At 45.4% G+C, this 21578-nt stretch overlaps 1 protein-coding gene across 3 annotated transcripts in view; it reads left to right on the top strand.

Moving 5' to 3' along the window:
* ZNF516 (zinc finger protein 516) overlaps positions 1-21578 on the top strand; it is a 100803-nt gene that overhangs the window by 68702 nt on the left and 10523 nt on the right. For all 3 annotated transcript variants that reach the window (XM_075416582.1, XM_075416580.1, XM_075416581.1), the window contains exon 3: positions 17557-19035. In XM_075416582.1, coding sequence (XP_075272697.1) covers positions 17557-19035 — 1479 coding nt within the window. The remainder of the gene's footprint in view (positions 1-17556; positions 19036-21578) is intronic.

Raw genomic sequence — 21578 nt, 5'->3', positions numbered from 1 at the left:
GAGAATTAGGTTACATAGAAACAATTTCTATTAAAAATTTAGTTTTATGTTCTTAACATTGCAGCTTAAATTTGCTACTAATAGTAGTGGATCAATTCTGAACCAAAGTAGGGTATGCATCAAAAATTCAGCTCCATTTAAAGGCACTCCTCATTGTAAATGGAGGAGTACAACACTGCAGTAACACTGCGTTTCTTAGGTAAACAGAACGAAGAGTTTTTTAGAGGAGCTGCTATGGTACTTGCAATTTTGATTTGTTTTGTTTTCAAATTGTATTTTACCACAACATTAAAATTACTCTGTATACAGTCTTAAATGTTTTAAGTTTTGTCTGTTCAGAAGATTTCCAGGGTAAAACTCTACTTCACTTTGAAGTCCAACACTAAGCAGCAAGAAGATAGCTAGCACAATGCAAGTGCCAGTAATATTCAGCCATATGAAAGTCTTGGTAGTTTAACTGAGGTCTGAATTATGTTTAGGCTGAGGGAGTGTGAATTTCTTGGGCAAGAATTACTGCCTAAAGGAAGCTTTTCAACTTTCCGTAAGCTCGAATGTAATGCACTGAAAGTAGAAAGAAGGTTGAGAAAAACCTGAAGAGTGGTGTTCAGAGATGTTGGGGGAAGGAGAAAGGGAAAGAGAATGTAAAGTTGTTTGTTTATTTTAAGCTTACCTTTTTTCCATAATGACTGGGACTTTTTTGCCTTACGTAATTACCTAAAGCTTCACTGCAACTAGTTGACTAGAGTAGAAAGAAGGAGTAACTAGACTACAAACTCCATTCTAAACACGCAGTGGTAGTAAATGACGAAGACTGGTTATGATGAAGAGTTACCATCCGTATGGCTGCTCTCTGTGTGTTACATGTTCAAAAACTGGTGCTGCGCCAGCTTGCCAAGTCCCCTATCCTGGCCAGGGCAGGTGGTCAAGGAACCACGACTGAATTTCAGAGGCTTTTACGTGGAGAGTTGAATCAGGTAGATGACACATCTTCCCAGTTAGTTGGAGCTAAGAGACAGTCTCACTTGTGAGTAACAGTGCTCCTCTTCCAGAGGACAGACAGCTTTAATCTCAGAGGGATTGAACAATTTTCTCATGGTCGTTTGTGGGATTAAAGTATGTGGTAAAAGTGAAAACTGTAGCTTGGAATGTCTTTGGATGCCTTTAACTACAAAACCATCCACCCTCTGAGATAGTTGGTTTTTTGTTTTTTTTTTTTTTTTCTTGTGAAGCACAGAATGGAGGAAGACAAAAGGACAGAGAAAGTACTGGTGAGTAGCAAGAGGGATGTGTTCTCGAGATACTGAAAGGGTGTGAGGTAAGGGCTCCAGAAGGCATCTCTGCAGTTTTGACTAAGGCAAAACTAGGTGGAATGAGTTTTTTCGTGGGCTGGATAATACCAAAAGATAGACAGGAAGATTCAAACAGGAAGGACAAAGGAGAAAAATGTTAGGGTAGAGTCCTTTTGTGGGAACTCAGCAGAGATTAAAAGGTTGACTCAGCTTCGTAGTTGGTGGAAGGTGCTTTCTGTTGAATTCTGCGCGCTGCCGTGGACGGTGGCTTTCACACCTGTGGCCTTAAACGCAGACCACTGCAATCTAGAAACGGTGCTAAGGATTCCCTTCTCATGGGAAGCCTGCTTGCAAACCCAGAACAAGATGAAAAGAGATACATTATAGCGTAGAATTTCTCAATTATAGACAAAATGAAACTTTAAAGGCTCTTTACTAAAAAAAAAAAAAAAAAAAGAAAGGTGAGGGGGAGGGAAATTATCAACAGTGAGCTTGGGAAAGCCAGTATTTCATCAACAAATACACAAAATAAAGACAGAGCCTTGGAAAGTCCCTGGTAAGCTCTGTGCACATTTACGCTCTGCTGTTTTGCAGGGAACTTTCATTCTGAAGTAATGAAAGAATTATTATGTGAATTAAACCTAAATCTTTAAACCAGGTAATTTTTTTTGAGAATTTACGTGGAAAGTGACGCTTTTTCATTAAACTTTCATAAAACATCCTTAAACTGCACATTCTGACTTTCCTACTGTTGCTCTCCATTCCCAAATAATCAAATGGAAAAGTGCAGCACGGGGGAAGAGTTGGTGGTTTGCTCTCATTCCTCAGTAGGCTGAAATGGAAAATAGATGCAAATCCAACTACCAAGTGCACGTGGGTGCCCAGTGACACGTCGAGTTCCCACATTCTGCGGAACACAATGAAATGTATGCTTGTCTTCTGAAAGCTATGCCCTGTGAGTGAAAGCATATGAAGTATGTTGTAATGCTAAAAAACAGGAGTACCCAAAATCCTTTATTGCTTTAACAAGCCTAGGCCTTTCTGTCAGAGACTCCTCCCCCTAAATACTTGATTTTTTTCATGAGAATAAAGAGTTGGCTCCATTTATCCTAGTCCTGGTCTTTGTCTTGAAGTTGAATTCAGAACATAATAACGTACTTTTTTCTTTTCCTGACTACATTTGGCAAAATCTGAAGTTTTTTATTCACATGCCCTCTGCAGATATTTTAAATTTAATAATGGGTTGCATCTTAGCTGGTCCTCCTTTCACCACAGATGAGCAGTCCAGGGTAGTTTAAAACTGATCTGGTTGCAAATGTTGGTGGATTTTCCTGTTCGCTGTGTGCAAGTGAAGCTTCCCCCCGCTCCTGCAGCACTTTTTTAATCTGCAAGAGCGTTCTCTCCGTTAGCACTCGGCAGGCAGAGGTTTTTGCGGTGGTGAGGTCTTTGTATTTTCTTCTCCCGCGTTTCTGTGTTTTCCCCAGTGGCTGCGCTAGGGAAGTTGAGGGGATCCTTTCCTGCGGAGAGATGTGTGTGGGCTAACGGATCGCCGCGCAGCGAGAATGACTCTGAAGAGGAGGATGGAGGTTGGCGTTACCTCATCCTGCTGCTGACTGCCCAGGCTCCGGCCTGTTTTGACGGAGATCTTTCTACGTCGATGGAACAGTGCACAAAAGTCAAAACCCCCGTGTCGGAGGTGTTGTTTCCCCTGAAATGGATGCTTTTCAACTATCTGTGGGGCTATTTCTTTCAAGGGAGTTTTGACTTATAAAAAAGAAAGGTACAATACAGCACATTACGTAGAAAACCTCATCAAAATACTGTACTTTCTTGTCTCTGTTTTTGGCGTTTCTCTAGTTACTCCCCAAATCACTGGACCAGATGCAGCTTCAGCTGAGAGGGGTTTTCTTCTCTTTATTGTTTCGGTGGTGGCAAACGCTGTGGCGTGGGGTGAGCTGCCGGCCGTCGCTGGACCCGTGGGCACGCCTGGGCCCTGCGGGAAGCGGTTGTTGTTGGAGGGGACGCAGCCCCCCGCAGCGCTGGTCGGCTGGCGGGTGTGGTTGTGGTTCTTTCCCCCCGGCTCGGGGCATCCCCTGGTGCCGAGGACCCGGCCCAGGCCGCGGGTGCCGGTGGCGACTCGAGGGGCGCAAGCACACGGACGGGAGGCCCCCGCCTGCGCGGGTCGGCCATGTCTGGGCCTGCTGCTCCCCAGCGCCGTCACCCGCGGGGGTTTTGGGGGGGGGGGGGGGGATTTGTTTATTCCGCCTTTTTTTGTGTGTGTTTTGATTTGTTTCTTGTTTGTCTGGGGGTGTTTCTGCGCCGCGGGTACGCGTTGGGAGAGGGAGAGCCGCGCAGCACCCGGGCTAGCCCAAGGCCAAGGCAACGGGCCGCTTGTGGCCGGGGCGGCGGCGCGGCGCGCCGGAGGCGGAGGCCGGCTGCAGGCCGCCGAGGGGCCCATCCGCTGGGCGGCAGCGCCACCTGGCGGCCGCGGGCGGGGCGGCCGGCGCCGCGTCCTCCCCCTCTCCCCTCCTCTTCCTCCCCCTCCTGCTGCTGCTCGCCGGCTTTGCGGTCCGCAGCTGCCCGGTGCTTGCTTGCTGCTGAGCCAGGGGCTCGCTTGGTCATGAAGGGAGAAATCACAGCGCCTCTTAACGACAGCGAAAATACCAGAGCTTTCTTGTAGGCAGGGGAGTGTAAAGGTCTGACCTCACTGTGCGCTTGGGGACACAGGAGCTGCCGTGGTGTGTTCGCGGCAGGGGACGGTCAGATGTGCTGCCCATGGTGATAAACTCATAGGGTGGGATTCTAAGTGAGAGCACTACCTGTGTGCAGATAAAAGTGCCAAGGTGAAATACGCCTTTGTAGTGCTGAGAGTGTAGGGCTTAGTTCATGGGGATAGGTACCTCCGTTAGCTACGTAACCTCGCTCGTGATTGCTTGGAGTCGCTTCGAAAGCTATGTGTTTCTTTTGATTAAAGGACTAAAGCTACAATCAGCTTGATGCAATCTCTGTGTCATAAACACTAGTCATCACCTGGACTCAGTGGGTAGTCAGGTGTGTGGGTGGATTAAGTCATAGATTAAGTGCGTTTTAGTGAATAGATTTAAAATGACTCTGACTTTGAGAAGGATTTTCCAAATGCTTTATTTCCCTGACGTTGGCCTAATCTGTATCTTTGCCAGAGCAGCGGTGGTACTACGTAGTTCTTTGTGTGATGCTGTTGGGGGGACACATGCCATGCAGTTGTTTACCTCTCTTTTTGGAAGTATCTGGGTAAACATCTGTTTTTCTGTATGATTTTATGCTATTTAAGAACATGAATTAATCAAATTAACTTCTTAAGCTCATTCTTCTTTAGGCAAGTTTTATTTCTGTCTGGAAGCAGTCTTAAGGAGTCAGCCCTGGTCGGGATGGGGAGTGTCCTGCCTTCTGTAACAGGAGGGTGTGGGTAAATGGCAAGTGAAGTGATGGGGGTGATATGAGGAGCTCTGTCTTTATTGGTAATTTGCTCCTTTATTGGTAACTTGCTCCTTTTTTCTTTTTTTTTTTTTTTTCCTTCTGTGAAGTTTTATGTGCATAACGAGAGAGCCTGCAACTGATACACGGGGGGGAGGGGGCAGGGAGGTGGTTTGATTACCTCAGTTCCCCTCGTCCTTCCCCAGTGCGTAGCTTAATCCTGCTGGAGTTGCTCTGCCCAGAGCCATCGGGCGCTGCTGGGAAAGCAGATGGCCTTCCCGAGCTTCCAAAAAATCAGGTCCCTGTAAGACCTGAGCCCTGGGGAATAATTAACACTTAAGCTCCTCCGGAGGAGAGGTGTCAGTATTGCTTCTTGCAGAAATTCCCTCTGAGGGTGGCGGAGCACTGGAACGGGCTGCCCAGGGAGGTTGTGGAGTCTCCTTCTCTGGAGATATTCAAGACCCGCCTGGACAAGGTCCTGTGCAGCCTGCTGTAGGTGACCCTGCTTCGGCAGGAGGGTTGGACTAGATGACCCACAGAGGTCCCTTCCAACCCCTACTATCTGTGATTCTGTGACCACAGCCCTCGCCCAAGAACTGGTGCAGCTTTTGCTTGTTCACAGTGGGGTGCTCCTCCATCCCGCCAGGTTTGTGTGTCTGAGGAGAAAAGCTTTCCCCTGGAGTGATAGGCATCTTTCTGTTTAAGGACACTGCATGTAGATAGGTGATCATCAACTTTTTAAGATCTTCCTTTGTTAATCCCACGGCAGTCACAGGGATTTTCCATGCTGGTTTTTAGGGGCTTGCTCTCAATATGGAGGCAAGAGACATCAGTGAGGTTAACTGAGCCTCTCGCCCAGAACGGTGTTTGCAGGCTGCTGCAGGTACACGTGTAGGAGCTCTTTTCAATCAAACCAAGTTTGTAAGTTGCCCTTAGACATACTTTCCTACTTGCTTGTAAGGTAGGTAACAGCACGAAGTCCAGGGAAAGGAAGAAAATCTGAAGTACTTGGTAGCTCTTCTGTATGTGTGTGTTTGGGATTTGTGTGTTTTTTATTTTTTTAAATCCTTTTGAAAAGGAGAAATTCCAAATTAAGCCAGCCTGTGGCAGTGTTTTTCAGCATTTCTTTTGCTTCTGCTGCATTTGAAGTTTATGTCTTGGTGCTAATTGGAAAAGTTGGGAAGCTTCCTATGCGTTATATGCAATAGTTTCATTATTTAATGTTTTAGCATTTTAACACAGCTATTTTTATTAAAATTAGTGTGTGATAGAAAGAATCATAACTCACAGGTGCAGAATTACTATTTTGTTGTCTATGGAGCTTATTTTAAAATTGATGTGTTGCTATTGCTATTTTTCAAATGGATTTGGTTTCTCCCCCGCCCGTCCTCCTTTAGAATAACAATGATCCTAGTATTTGAAAGATTCATTAAAACACATTTGCAGCTGGTTCATCTTTTTTCTATACATCTTTGAGACATCCCCTTGTCTCCTGACCTTTCCAAGCCACACCATGCACCGTGGGATGATTCTCATCTGACTTCCTTCTCAAACAGAAGGCTTCCTCTTTTTTGAAATTGGAAGCCCACGCACCAGAGATGAATAGATGGTGGAATTTATTTATTTTATCTTTTAAAATACATCTTAAAAAAATTTTTTTTTCTCTTACTCATTTTCCAGATTAGTAGGATTTTAAGAAGTAAGAATTTAAGCGAGCCCAGAACTTTGGTGCTCTCGTGAGCTCTCAAATTTACCTCTCCGTATAAAAGGAAAAGTGTCAGAGAAAATGCTAAAACTCCAAATCCCTTTCAGAGCAGGTTTTGCCCGCAGGCAGCTGCCCTTTCTGCTGCTGTGCCGGTGGTGGTAGGTTCCAGCCTGCTTTGTCTATTAGCTCTTCAAGGGGATTATGGAAGTTGCCAGTAAATGGCTGATGTCTTTAGTGATCTGCTTAAGGCTGTCACAGAGTTGTTTCAAGCCAGGTTTGAAAGGCCATTTACTTTGCTGGAAGTGCCTCCCATAGTTACTGTTACCCTTTCCTCTGTTCCTATACAAAGGAGCAAGGGAGGACCCTGCAAAGACAGGGAAGGGGCAAGGAAAGGCTACTTAACCTTCTAATTAGCCAGCCTGCAAATAGCCCTGCCCTGCGTGGTCCATAGGAGCAAGCGATGGCGAGCCGGAGGCTGGGTGGAGGGTGACTGGGCCTGGCAGGCAGGACCCCGAGCTCCCAACTCCAGGCCTTTGGCTCAGGGCTGGGGGCTGCGTGGCACCTGCAGAGCCCCTTTGGTGCAGCTTAGCTGCAGTCGGTATTGAGTAGGTGGCCTTGGCCAAGTGGCTGCGGCCACATCCTCCCTGGTAGCTCCAGTTCCCTTTGATCCATCTGGATCAGAGCTGTTCACATCAGCTGCTGATCTATCAGTGTTTTAGAGCCTTCCCATACCTTGAGGGGGCTCTGCACATCCCAGCTGGGCTCAGCCGCTCATCGGTCCCACTGCGTCCTTGTGGCACCGTCTAACAGTGGTAATTGTGATCCAGCGATGCCACCCCTTACCAAGGGCCAAGGGTGATGATAGTTCGGTCTGTCCAGCCGATGTCTTGGGTTTGATCTGACTTGCTTTTTTGCCTATTCCAGCCCTATTTGCTTCCATTCTCTTTCCAAAGTCCTCTTTCCTCTGAAAGCCTGAAAAAAATTAACACAAGGAAGCAGATTTTCTGTCCAAGTACTGTATAACTAGTGAATCTTTAAATACTTGTAATACTAGATTTTAAGCTCGTGTTTCTGTGATGTGCCACTGTATTTGATGTGGCTGAAATGCACAGTAGAGATCCTTGACTACCTCAAGTCTGTGAACAGAGCCACCAGCCATGGTAGCGTGGTCTTCGGCAGGAGAAACAACGTAAATTAGGTCATGCAGAGCTCCTTATTCCTGTAACTGTGCTACCTCTGTTACCATGCTGGCCTTGCTGGCTGCAGCTTTGGTATTTCTGCAGAATGCTAGCCTACAGCACAGCTGTACCCTCTGTTTTTAGACTGAGCAGCTCTAGTAAAGGGCTTTATGATATATGGCAATATGCTACCCATGCTTAACAAATGATAGCAGAAATGAAATATTGGATGAGGAATGTTAAGCTGTACGGGGGTGGCTGCCACTCCACAGTCCTGGCCTGGAAAGCCTTACTCCTTAATGCACTTGAAGGAAGAGGAACAGGTGGTGGTCAAGAAGATGCTCTGGAGCAGACATTGTGGCAAGTCTGACTGTGGGAACGAAAGGGAGAATCTCCAGGAAGATTTACAACTGTTTGAGTCTATGTTTGGAGTGGCTGTATGGGCAGGCTGCCACTTGCTTAAAAAAAGTTTTAAAAATCTGAGTCATATTTTTCCATCTCCACTGCAAGTAGTTTTGACACATCAAAACCAATTGCACTTCTCTCTTTGTGCCTTAAATTAAAAAAAAAAAAGAGCCAAAAAACTTAACAGCCCCTACCCAAATCCAACCCTCTCAAATTTAATTATGTATCCTGCTGTGTTAATGGTCTTATGCCCTTTGTTTTTCCTCCTTCTACCTGCACCAGACTTCACAGGCAGGGCCACACACACAGAAATGCCTAGCAGCTACAGAGCGCACTGGAAGTACTCTGCTTGGATTTTGGACCAGTTCATACTGTATTGCTATGAAGTCTGGAATTATGACAAAGCTGTGTTAGAGTCAAATTGGTGTCATCTGGGCTAATCACTTCCTAATTTTGCAGAGCATTCCAGGGGTTTTATATCCCATAATTTTCTTTAAGTGTATTATGAGCAGCAACGTTGAAGGCAATGCCAAATTGTACAGTTTTCATTTTGGCAAGCAGTCCCTGCAAGGTTTTTTTTGTATTGGTCCTGTGTATGTATTCATTTCTTCCTCTATTTTATCCATAATTCGTAGATAAGTACTAGCCATTCCCTCAGCACCTTCCAGGATCCAGACGGTGATGTGGGACTGTGCCTGTGCCTGTACTTTTTAAGCTGATGTAGTAGTGCCTTCGCCCCGCTTTGGACTGTGGGTAGGAGCGATGTTCCCTTTCCTCAGCATCCACCGGTGCGCTTTGGCGTTACGTTTCCTAAAGGAAGAAAAGCAGGTTTGAAGTTTTGTGAGCTAGGGGCAGAGCTGCAAAAGCCACACGTAGCATGGACAAACTCACTGGTTTCTCAGCACTGTGCTTTACCCAGCTGTAGCTGGAGAAGCCCTGTGTGAGATGGGAAGGCATCAGGACGCTCTTGAAGCTCACAGGACAAAGAGGGGCTGTGAGGCACGACTGGGAGGTCTTGTCCCCAGTCCCAGAAGGGGCCGTGCTGGGGATGAGAGCAGGATGCAAGGGCATGGGAATTGGGTGTGTTAGTTGCAGCCTTGCTGCGTGAGAGCTGGCAGCTCTTTATTTAAAGGACGAGCTTTCTTCTCAACCAGCAAAAGCCCCACTGAAGGCTGAACTACCCATGGGTCAAGCTGGTGTGGATGAAGGGTGAAAAAGGCACTTGGAAATACTCTGGTAACAGGAGCTACAGCTTTGCCTGCTTTGCCTGCAGATAAGTACATGTTATTTCATGGGCCTTTTCTCCTGCTGCTGGGCAGAGATTGCCCTCGTGGACCTCTGTGAGAAATAGAGAGGTGAAAGCATTGGTAAGTCATCGTTAGCTCTGCCGCTGCCAGAATGCCTATGCACCATCTATATAATGATTTACAAAAAAATTCCCAGTGAGGAGGTGGAGAGAGACGTGATGAACACTGGAAGTGTCGTGTCTGTGGCACACTGCCAGCAGCAGCCATTTTGCCCACATGTGCACTTTCGCTTCATTACGTGCTCGGCTGTAGATGCTTTCCTTTCCTCCCCTTCCAGTAAAGTCTGCGTTGACTCTGGGAGGGCTGATACCTGGCAGACAGATCCCAAAGCACCCGGCGCTAGAAGAGAGTTTGCATTTGGGCTTCAGCGCGAAGCTTGTTGTGCTCGATGTGCACCTGTGCGAAGCTGGGGTGATGAAAAGATACTACGTGAGGGGAGAGCGAAGTAATTTGCACATGGAGCTGCTCTTGCAGCCAGATGGCCTATAGCATCGGTACCCTAGATAACAACAAAGCCAGATACTCTTTAAGGAAAAATTATGTACAAGTAGCTGGAAAGAAAAAGTTTACTGTGAACTTGCAGGCTTGTTTTTCAGCATGCCTCCTTATTATAACATGTACTGCAGCCTGACAGATTTTGGACTTGATACCCTTTCCCACCTAGTTCCTCAGTTACTTAGTTGGTGTCTGGTTTCTGATTGTGCTTGAAATTCCGGTAATCTTGCTGGCGTTCGCATCTGTGGCTGTGTGGATGGGGGATGGTTTCAGGCCTCCTTTCTCTTTAAAAAGGAAAAAAAAAAAAAGTGATCCTTGAAGTGTGACATAACCATAAAGCATTTCTGCTGTGCAAAGGAATTTGTAATTTTACTGAGCTAGGGAATACCTTGTAGAAAGGGGTCTTTTGTGCGCTATACCGTAACTGTTCTCAGACTCCGATTTCACTCATCTTCAAAGGTTAAGTTTCAAATTTAATCAACTAAAATATTTATGTTTTTTTCCCAGTCACTTTGGTGACCTTTCAGATTCTTTCCAAAATGCAAGACTAATACAATCAGAGATACTCTGATGATAATAACAAATAATAACCTAAAATAATTAAAAAACCTCAACATGTGTGCAGTCCAGAACTGAACAAACTTTATTGAATTAGTCTGATGGTTGCCTATTCATGTTTCTTGCTGCCCGGGTTGTAAGAGCTCCGTGGGTTTTGTTTTCACAAGCAGCAGGTGTCCTCCCGCACAATGCCAGAGAGATTAGTCAAATGGGGACCAGGCAGTGAGTTAGGAGCGGTGGGCTCCGCTGGCTCGGCCACTTTCATCCCCTCCAGTGTCCCCCAGTTCTGCCCAGGGAAGGAGGCAAACAATGTAGTGGGGCCCTTCAGCTATTTCCATGCTTGGGGCATGGCAGTACGGTGTTTTAAGGGTTCGACAGCAAGGGTGAAAAGTAACATGAGGGTAAAGTTAGAAAATGTGGAGGTCGAAGTTAGTGATGTGAAGCAAACGGGACTTTGGAATAAATCTGTACATTGTTGTTCCAGGACTGGAGGGAAGCCTGAAAACAAACGTGCAAGAAAAACAGCTGAAAAATAGCATGGTCATAAAAAAAGTTGAATTTAGGGCTCCAAGCATTAGTCATTTAATTGTCGTGGCAACAGCGATAGTACCGTTTGGGAAGAAAAGAGTGGAAGGAAAAAAAGCTGTGTTTTGTTACTCTGAGGTGCCTAAGCGAACCAAAATTGCTTGGCCAGCTAATAATTTCCCCTCCCTGGGCCCACTCCCAAAAAACAGAGATACAAAACTGCAGTTCCTTCTTTACTCGTGAGATCACGCTTTGCCACAGTTGGCATCCTTTCCCAAGAAACATTTGTTTGAAAGCTGACAGTTGCCATCGTGCATCCTGGTCCTGAAATTGTCGGCCGTGAGATTAAAAAGTCAACGAGAAATCATTTGGGGAACTATAAGGTTTAGGTGTCGAAAAGGAGAATGGAGACCACGAATGCAAACTGTACCAAAGGGCTGCTAGTTCTGATCGCTAAACCCATGATCCGGGTTTATTTGCTAACGATGCAAGCATGGTGTTGTTAGAAATGTATAGCTGACGGCGTGGAAGTGAAAAGGTAACTCCCCAACATCTAGCCACAACAAAACTAGGGAAAAAAAAATGCTGGAAAGCAACAAGGAAAACCAGTGTGGTGTAAACCAGAAACAGCTCGCTCGTGACCAGACGAAGGCAGGACTTCCTGGGGCACCTGGGACTTCTTTTCTGTGCGCTGCAGGGCTCTGGCGCAGGGCGGCATTACTCCCCTTTCCCCCTCGTGAAGTGAAACCTCTGCGGGGCGAGGCGAGCTGCCTGACTGATAAACCATCTGTGGCAGCCAGCATCTCCATCTCAAGAGCTGTGTTGGGTTTCTGCCCTGTTAAAAACCTCAGGCCTCAGCCAAAACCACTCACTGTTGATTCTAAAATTAGTCTGAGAGGAAGCAGGGCTCTTAGCTGATCGTGTGCTTTCTACCCTGCAGCATCACCCTCTTACCTGCCAGCCTGCCCCATCCTGCAGTACCGAGTGCTCCTGTCTAATCCTTGTTCATCTCTTTTTCTGAATTATTGGGGAGCTATTGTAGCTGCATCTGAAAACCATCTAACAATGTGTAAAGCAAGATGAGCTTTGCAGAGCTGGATCTCGTATCAAAACAGCTAACTTTTTCTTCCCGGTATCTCATTGCAGCACGTGGCCTTGTGCTGGAAGAAAACCTGAGAGCATTCGTAGGAGTTGTCTCTCACCTCGCATCCGCTTTGCCACCGCCTTGGGGATCTGCTGAGTGATGCAGCCAGAGCAGAAAGCAGGGGAAGTGGCAGGCAGCTTGCGGAGCTGTAAAAATGAGGCTCGTAGACAGCTAGAACAGGGGGCATGGCTGGTGTAAGACAAATCACCCTCTGCAAAACAGATACCAGGTCTCTTTGAACAGCCCAACCTCTGCTCAGATGATAAACCTGCTGCTAGGGAGGGTCATGGGCTCACCGTTGGATGCTCCAGGGGTCCTTTCCTTAGCTAACTGCATAGGGAATTAGCATGAAACGAAAGCTGGTTTTGCTGTATGCCTACAATGCAGCTGTAGTGTGTGTGGATGTTACCTTAGGAGGGGTTTTGGTTTGCTGTTCTGGTAGAGCAAAGGGTAAGGGATAAGTCGTGCTTTCTGTCCCCCTGTGAAAAGCATGGATTTTTATCATGCGTTGATAATCCATGTTTTGTCCGTGTAAATTTTACAGTCCAAGCAGCGTTCCACCTCTTCCCTTGACATTTATTCTGCAAGCTGCAAATACACATAATCAGGATTTTTTTTTTTCTGTTTCTCATGAGTTTTCCTGCATGCAATTATATGTGCTTGTTGTGATAGACTCCAGTGCTCAGGATGACATGATTCTCTCTTTTGGAGCTTGGCATTCCTGGGGAGGTTACAGGCATCACCCTCCCATCTTCCTTCAGCCCTGTGAGGGACGCTTAACTCTTCATCTTTATTTTCTGGTTGGTTACTTTTCTGTTGCAGTTCTCTGAACTCATTCGGACTTGTCCGTATTTGCAGAACTGCACAAATATTCTGAGTATTTTTGTTGGACCTTCCTTTCACAGGATAAAAAACCTCGATTGTCTGTTGCAGACCTGCTTTTTGCTTTTTTGTTTCCCTGACACATCCCACTGTGTTGTACTTACTGTGGGCTTTTACATATTGCCCATGACTGTGGTGTGTACGTTTTGGGTTTCGTGTATAGGGATGGATAGGTAGACAGATAGATAGATAAAAAAATAATGTGACCAGCATGGCCATCATGTAAGTGTCTTCTTCAGAGGGGTAGTTTTATTTTTATTTTCATAATGCATGCTTTTATTTGTGGAAGCTAAGCTGAAGAACCTCACCTAGTACACTCATGTTTAGCTTGCCGTCTATTGTAACATCTGTTATTTTCAACATTGCTGCTTCCCAGATTTCGCCCTCCCACTGCATGGGTTTTTTTTGGATCGTTTCCCTTCACTTGTCTTAGCCTGCTTTTTTTTCCAGAATGAATCTCATCTGATTATTTTCAGACTGCATTTCTCTTCTCTCTGAGTCCCTGCACATTATTTCCTTGTCCCCGTTATTTTTGCAGCTCCTCCAAATGTGATATTTCCTGGAGATTTAAGTTAGCATGCTGTCTAGAGTCTCTTCTGGATCATTAAAGAAAATACCAAGTGAAATAGGACCTAATACAGGTCTTTGCAATATTGCACCTTCTTCCAACATTATCCTTTGCTTTTATCATGATTTATTTGCAGCCAGTTTTCAAATTGAGCCACCGCATTCATCTCAAAGTGCAAATCACTATCAAATGTTTACTAAAAGTCAAACACATCACATCTGCTCCTTTCCCTTCAACTCCTAATGTTGTAATGCTAGCCAGAAAAGGGGCCAATTTCTAGCCAGTTTCTGCTCTTCTGAATAGAAATCACGGTTTCATTGTCCTCAGGCTTGTAGCCTGGTTTACTTTATAGGAAGCCTCATGAATTAAAACAGCTGTGTGGCCTGTTCTAAAATTCAGTTGTGTGGAGAAACAGGGCTGGGGAGGAAATAAAGTGGCGTTTATGCATGTGAGGGGGAGAAAGAGAGAAGAGGGATATGTGCGGGCGGGAGAAGGGAAGTCACTTTTATCTGCCTGTGTAGGATATGTAACTAAGGGATGGGAATTAGGTATATTTCTGAAGAACTGGTCGAATCCCTGAATGTTGCTGTGTTGCTAGACCATGGCTTCCCATATAGTTACGTGTTTCATGCTGTACTGCTTTGCTTTCCCGTGGCCTGTGATGCCATTGATAATTGAAGCTATGGCCAAACTGAAGGCATGAGATGGCATCAGCAGCCACCTCCTAGCTGGACACCTTGTAAAATTCCTCCGCTCCAGCTGTTGGCTGGGTGTCCATGACACAGAAAAACTGTAACACCTCAGGGATGTGGTAAAAGGACTGTTCTCACTCTTAAGTACAACAGGTAAACGGCTGTTTTGGGTAAGAAACAAAGGAATTGAGGAGATGGCAGGGACTGTAGGACAAAAAGTGAAAGCATGCTTAGCCAAGAACTCTTTCAGTGGGGAATGTGAGTTATAGTCCCTGGAGATCTTGCAAAAGGCATCCCATTCATGGCTTTTTGCTTTGACCTGGCCATAATAAAATATCGAAAGTTTCTGGTGACAGTAATGCCTGCACTGCACTGGTTAGAGCCATATTTTATACCAGTGATTTAAAAGGATTGTTAGTACCCCTTTTCAGCTGGGGCAAGCGGCTGGGAGCAGGCAGAAATAAATTTAATCTATTTTTCTAAAAAGGCTCTGCCTATATTATTGGGTCACATACTGGTTCCTCTGGCTCTTGCCTGCATCGCCTCTTTGCCCCCCGGCTTTTGCTACCTGCTGGCAGCCCCTCCTGGACCACCACCCGTGGCTGGGAGGATGGCACATGGCAGCCTGCCAGCCTGGGGTTGGTACCCGGAGTGCCGGGTGCCTGGTGGAGAGCGAGAAGGGGCTAGGCGAAAGCTGAGGCTCTGCTTTGTGCTGGGGAAGAGGTGTGTGGGGGCCTGCTGGTGAAGGTCCAGATCTTGGGGAAGGGGGGTAAAGGGTGTGGTTTCGTTTTGGGGTTTTGTTGCCAGAAGTGCGGCTTGAGCAGTTAAATACTGCTGTTGAGGCTCCTGATCTAAGCTTTAAAAATTATTCCTAGTATGTTCAGTACTGTTCGTGTGAGACGTCAGAGGAATTGAATCTAGCAAGACACTATGAAGAGATGTTAGAAGCTATGTTTTGTAATAACCTTACAAATTTTCATATATTGTACTGACAGTGTATGCTTTCAGCATTGTGGCAACTGCAGACTGTGCCTAGATACACCTCAGAAATGCCTTCATCGTTTTCCTACTCTGTGCTACATTTTCCACCTGGAAAATCCCTTTTTCTTCGATGGCTGCACTAAAGCAATAGGACTGAAAGGACTGTAGCCACCTGTAGGTTTGCAGTCCCAGGCTTTATACCTGTCGTTGTTGAGGCACATGAGACTGGGGTCTGTTTCTCTGCTTCCTCCTCCTCCCTTCCCAAGTACAGACCTAAACTGTCTGGACACAAAGACCAAGCCCGGACCTAACTTGTGCCAACTCGCAGTCTGTTTGACTTGGTCGTCTGCGGAAACAGCATGCTATGTAGATTTTGACCAAGTTGGAGAGCATCAAGGAGCGTCTGAAGTATGCAGAGCAACCTGGGACTCGCGGGCGTCTGTCGGTGGGTGTCTGTCAGCGTGCCCTTCGCAGGCCCCAGGAGTGGGGCTGGATGTGGTCTCTCGCCTCCCTCCTCTGCCCGCTCTGCGCGGCGTAGCCAGTAGGTTGGTTCAGTCTCTGCTGAGTACTGCTACGACCGAATGATTTGTTTTTGCTTTGCTTTGTTATTTACAACGATGATCAAAGGAGCCACTCCTTGTGATCGTAAAGAGAAGCCTTACAATCTTATTTAAGAGCACAAATATTTTGGGCTTTGACAGATGTGCTTTGAAAATAACACAGATGTGCAGTGTCAGATTTCACCGCTGCATGCAGTGTCTTTGTTTCAAACTGTAAATTTGGCTAGTAGTGCTGGGCACGTGCTTTCCTGAAGCCTTGCCCCCTGCAACACAGGAAAAACAAGTTTCTGGGTTGTGAGTTTTTTTGCCCCCCTGAATATATCCTCTTAGAGAGTTTGAAAGGAAAATGATCTTAGCAGAGTGAGCACTCAGCCCTGCAAGGCTGCAAATCTGTGGGTTATTTTTAACCTAATTACCTTGAATTAAACAAAAGCTCGAGAATTTTTTTCTTTGAATTGAAGGCGAGGCTAAAGAAGACTTTATTTGTGGTGAAACTCCGGGCAAAGACATGCTTCTTCCCTTGTGCCGTGCAGAATCATGCCCATGGCACTGTGCTGCGCTAACGCGCTTGGTTTTCCAAAGCTCTGGCTTTTATGAATTGATGCAAGACGATATGCAGCTCTAGAGCAGTTCACTCCTTTCCCATTCTCACCCCTCCTACAGATGCAGAGATGACTTTTTGGACTGGTGACATTTTAGATGGAGCATGGTCTCCTTACACTCGCCTGGCAGTGACTTACTAACTGCACATTAATTGAAACTGAAAGTTTGTCAGGGGATTCGATTCAGTTACATGTTAAGTGGATTCAGTGCAGTAAGTATTACTGCTGTGATGAAAATCTCTGTGGAATTGATTTGTGAACTGATTTGGAGGGATGCAATGGCTTCATCAGCACCTCTGAGAGATCAGCATCGGGAGAGTGGGCAGAGGTGGCCATGCTCCCAGCAAAATGAATCCTTCTCTTCTGTTTCCCCCTAAGTGGCTTTAATTACTACTCAGTATGTTCCCTTTCCAGGACATGTGTTAGGTAGATAAATTTACTCTGGAGAGCTGAGAAGCAAAGAAGAAAATGAGAAGAGTCAGAAGTCTGGTTTGAATTCTGTAATCTAAATGGCTGAAAATGTTGAATTCCTTATCTCTCAGCGGATCAAGCAGTCATAAAATTTTCCTAGAGTTTGACTCAAATGTAAACATATGCTTAAAAAAAAAAGTATCTGCTTTGAACAAACGGATGGAAAATTCAAAATTTATATCCTCCCTAACTCATCTTTTATACTTGGCCACTGCAAAAGTCCCTCTTAAGTGAGCAGTTTATTCTGTATGCTGCACCTGCTTATATGCTTGGTTTCTTTGTGGAGCCAATTTTTATTGCTGAGTTATAAACCCTTTGAAAATAGGGGCTTGTAATGGAAGCACTGACAGACCTTTAACTAGGTCAGTCTTATCTGGCTCCATTATCTTTGCTTTTGTTAAAGCATTAAATGGTTGCATATTTGCTTATTTTTCTCGCAGTGCTAGAATTTTAATATGGGTATATAACTGAATTGTTCTTTCTTCACAATGTCATGAGCATGCAGCATTAGAGAGTTCATCCAGACTTCACAGTCATCTTTAAAAGTAAATTGAACTGTTGTGTCTTATTTCAAGATTTTCTTGCTTATACAGTACATTTACTCTGTAGCATGTCATTACGATACTAATAGCAAAGTTTGCTTTTTCTCCTGCTATCTTACTCTAATCTTGAATTCTGCTCTGTCTTTTGGGTTCCTTTCTGCATAAAATGACAATGATTTTTCTTGTTTGTCCCATTCAGATGAAAAGCCATACCACTGCAACTTTTCTAAAGAGGAAACCCCGATGGTAACATCTCAGTTGGATGAACTCCCGAAGCTGGGAATCTGCAATGCCAGAGAAAATGAGGTCAGGGAATCTAAACCAGAGATTCCCGGCCTGGTGTCGGCACTGGAGAGCATCATCAGGGAGCCCTTTTTGAAATACCGAGATCTAAAATGTTCTGCAGACATAAAGATGCCAGCATTTCACCACAGCCAAGGGCTTCCTTGCTCCAGTCGCATTGCTAGCTATGCTTCGGGTGTGGGCCAGACATCTTCTAACATGGTCATGGACTTAAAAACGTCACCTGAAGTGCAGGCTAGTCGCGCCAGACAAAATTTGCTAGACTTGCACAGGGAGCATCCTCTGACAGAAAAAGGTGCTGAAGATCAAGTGTTAGCTCCACTCGATTTGAGTGAAAAATCAACAAGGGATAATTCATGCAATAAAAATCTGAATACATCCTTGCAGGCTGCTTTAGTTGTCTACCCATGTCCCTTCTGCAGTCACAAGACCTACTACCCCGAAGTCCTGTGGATGCACAAAAGAATTTTGCACAAAATCAGCTGTAACTTGATGGTTCCCCCTTGGGTTCAACAGAACGGATTCAAGAGTATTAAAAACAGCCTGGTCTTTCTGGCAAGGAGTGGGCGTACCGGCCCCCCTCCTGTTCTCGGAGGTAAGGAATGCCAGCCTTTGCCCATTGCCAGATTTACGCGCACTCAAGTGCCAAGTGCGCTGCCAGGGTCCAAAAGCAGCTCTCTTTCTGTCGGGATGTCTGCAAAGTCTGGGAGTATGCATCAGTCAAAGGACGGTCACGCCTTCGGCCATTGTGGTCCGCGCTTATCAGGTCTGGATGGGTACAGACAGCCCAAGTTAAACCATTCCCAGGAGCAATACAGCATAGCAGCACAACAGAAAAGTAAATACGAAGCAAATTCCAAACTTATGCAAACGGGAGCCTATAGCAGAAGCGTAACACCTACTCCAACAGTCATATCCAGGCCTAGCTCACAGCCCACCAACAGTAAGCAAGTGGAGAAGTATGTGGTTCCCCAAGGAAGTTCTAGTTTTGCCCCTCTGGGTAAGCACTGTGCTTCCGACTCCATGAAGGCCAAGTTCAACCCACCACTGCAGTATCATCCTCTGTGTAAGAGCGAGCAGTACACTAAACACGAAGAGCCATTCGTGCCTCAGAGGGAGTCTCACGTGAAGGCTGGCAACGAGCTGAGGACATTGGCAAACTGCACAGCGGTAGCACGAGCGAGTCCGTTGCTGCAGCCCCAGCCTGGCACCGTGGGAGTTTCTCCAGCTTTACACTCCAGCAAACAGGATCCAGGATCAGACGGACATGAGAAACGTTTGGACATTTTAAATATCTTTAAAACTTACATTCCAAAGGATCTTGCTTCGTTGTACCAAACCTGCGGTGCCAACAGCCCTGTCCTGGATCACGCAGGTAAGATTTTCACAAGTCCTTCCGTAGCTGAGGACGTGGCTTGCTTGTTCCTGCTTTGTTGGGAGCCACGACACGCTGATTCACAGTTTGCCTGTAACGGTTGGGATTACAAGTTCCTTGTTTTTATCATTTCTGGATAGGCTTGACTAGGTTTGTTTACCAATCTCGATCGTTGCAACATTCCCCCTCGTGCACTGTGTGACATTTCTGTTGCAGGTTAAATGTATCTGGTTCCACCTGGAGTATTGCTGTTTCTTTGTCCCCTTGCTTCAAGCAGGCTAAAGTTACACAGATGTGCTGTCACACCAAGATCCACCTGATACGCTGCTGCTGGCACGTGTCATAATCTTTTTGCTTTGGGCAAAATAAACATCCTCTGGGGCTTACCTGTGATGTTATTTTGGAGGTTTTGTTCAATTTCCTTTGCAAACAAGTCTTCCAACAGCAGAGAGAGATAACTACTTGTCAGTGTTCTTTGTCTTTCTTTACAGAAGTCTGAAGATCTTCCTTGTCCATATCAAAGACTGCTATCCTATTTTCAAATGATTCTTTTGATCTGTTTTTATGTTTGTGATTACAGAGAGGTATGGCTGAAGATATGCTTGCTAATTCATCTAAGCAGAAGAGGCAGTTGTGCAAATAGTTAGTTTAAAAGTTCAGGGACTAAAAAAGTGCCAGAGCTCTCCTTCTGTCTCTTGCCAGTTAACTGCCACGTAAAAAGAAGAAAAAAAAAAGTCCTCTGTATTTGCATTTGAAACCATACTCTTTTGACTATCTGCCAGAATTAGTTTGTTTCAGTGGAAACTGAAAATAGCACTGATTTATTACTTTTGAGATGGGTGTGTGCGAGTAGGGGGAAGAATGGGAGTCATGGTCCCAGCTCTCACCGTTTGTAAACCATCCTATTTTTTGTACTCTGCTTCTCTTAGTAGAAGTTGTGCAAGAACTGAACTCCACATGGAAAGAGCATGCATTTCAGACCAGTGTTCCAATGTTCTAGTGTCTTCATCTGACATAATGCTCTCTGTTTTGTCAAAAACGTGTGAAATGGAGCTTGTGACCCCATTTTGCAAGTGAGATGAAACCCAGGACATTTGGAAGCTGGCAGTCTTATGGAAGACCCCCGAAGGTGTGTGCAAGTTCCCCGCTCTGGCAGCTCTGATGCAGGGAAGCAGCCATAGTATTTGGTCAGGTCTTGGTGGAAGGCCTTTGGGAGAAGACAGGAAGGCAAAATCTATCGGAAATAGTCCATGAGGTGCACCCTTCTGCCACTCCATTGTCAGTTTTGCTCAATCATTTAAAAGGTAGTGCTGTATAGGAGCCAATTGTTATTTATTACTATGGAATAGATCGTTTCAAAGGTGGTTAGAGGCTGTGTGACGATTGCAACTAACATCAGGCTCCTGGTTTTTGTTCAGAAAGCAGAGGAGGACATGCTCGGTTACTAAAACTGCAGCGTTCCTGGTTTTGTCCAGCTGACTCTGCTTTTGCCATCCTGGTGCCTAGGAGTGTTGCCTGAGGTTGCTCCCTGCCTACTTTCTGCTCTAAATACCAGTTAATTGTTCCACCATCAACTTGGGGTACCTTCACGTGGATGCCGTCCTTGATGTTATCTAACACTACTTTATGTCAGCCTGCTCAGAGAAACCTTACTGATCCAGTGAGCTCCCAACCCTGTTAAGAGAAATGAAGAGAAACCGTAAAAGCCAGGAACTAGAAGCTGACTTAGTGAACACAGGCACCTGAAAAACCACGAGGACCGCTGGGGCATAGTCAAATAGGGGCAGGATTTCCAAGGAGGCCTCTGTTTACCTGGTTTTTAAAAGGGGGATTTTACTGCCAAAATGTTTTTGCTGGGCAGTGATTTCCAGAGACACTTCACTGGGAGTTATTTAGTGCCTATCTCTGCTTTGAAATCTCTTCTTTTATTCCAAGTGTTTTACAGCAATCAAGTTTTCAGAATTTGAAACTTTGTTTTTTATGTAGCTTGTCTTTATTTTATATACAACTTCCAGGTTGTTGATGGTTCTCCAAACCAATTGACGTGATGGCTGTTTTTCATAGCACTAAAATAAAAAGCTGCTGCAGGCAAAAGGAACAATTGCGAATAGAGGAGGGTAAATGAACCTTGTCTGAAATAAGACGCGGCCCTAGATTGAGCCCTCCGAGTCAGTATGCATCATACAATTAAGTCTTAATATGGCAATATGAATATGGCAATTGTGACGTAAAAAAAAAGCAACCAAAAATCCCACTTAGGTATACTGTTTGTCACATGGGTTTTTCCTAATTGAATGTTCCTGATAGGCTTTACTTGGGTGTTTGGTATACTACCTCATCTTGGATCGCAGTAGAATATTTTAGTGTGTGGCATGGCAGTGTTCAGCATCCTTAGAGTGACTGAATTTATTTCTGGGATCCTTTTTTTTTCACTTTTGTGTCTGTTCCAGTGTGTCCTTGGAAGAGAGAGTTGTTGTACATACTGTTGTGATACAGCTGCAGACACAAAGTTTGCTGTGCTTAGGCTAGGTTTGTTTCACACT

The sequence above is a fragment of the Opisthocomus hoazin genome, chromosome 3 (assembly GCF_030867145.1).
Source record: "Opisthocomus hoazin isolate bOpiHoa1 chromosome 3, bOpiHoa1.hap1, whole genome shotgun sequence".
Lineage (NCBI taxonomy): Eukaryota > Metazoa > Chordata > Aves > Opisthocomiformes > Opisthocomidae > Opisthocomus > Opisthocomus hoazin.
This window is presented reverse-complemented; position numbering and strand designations above follow the sequence as displayed.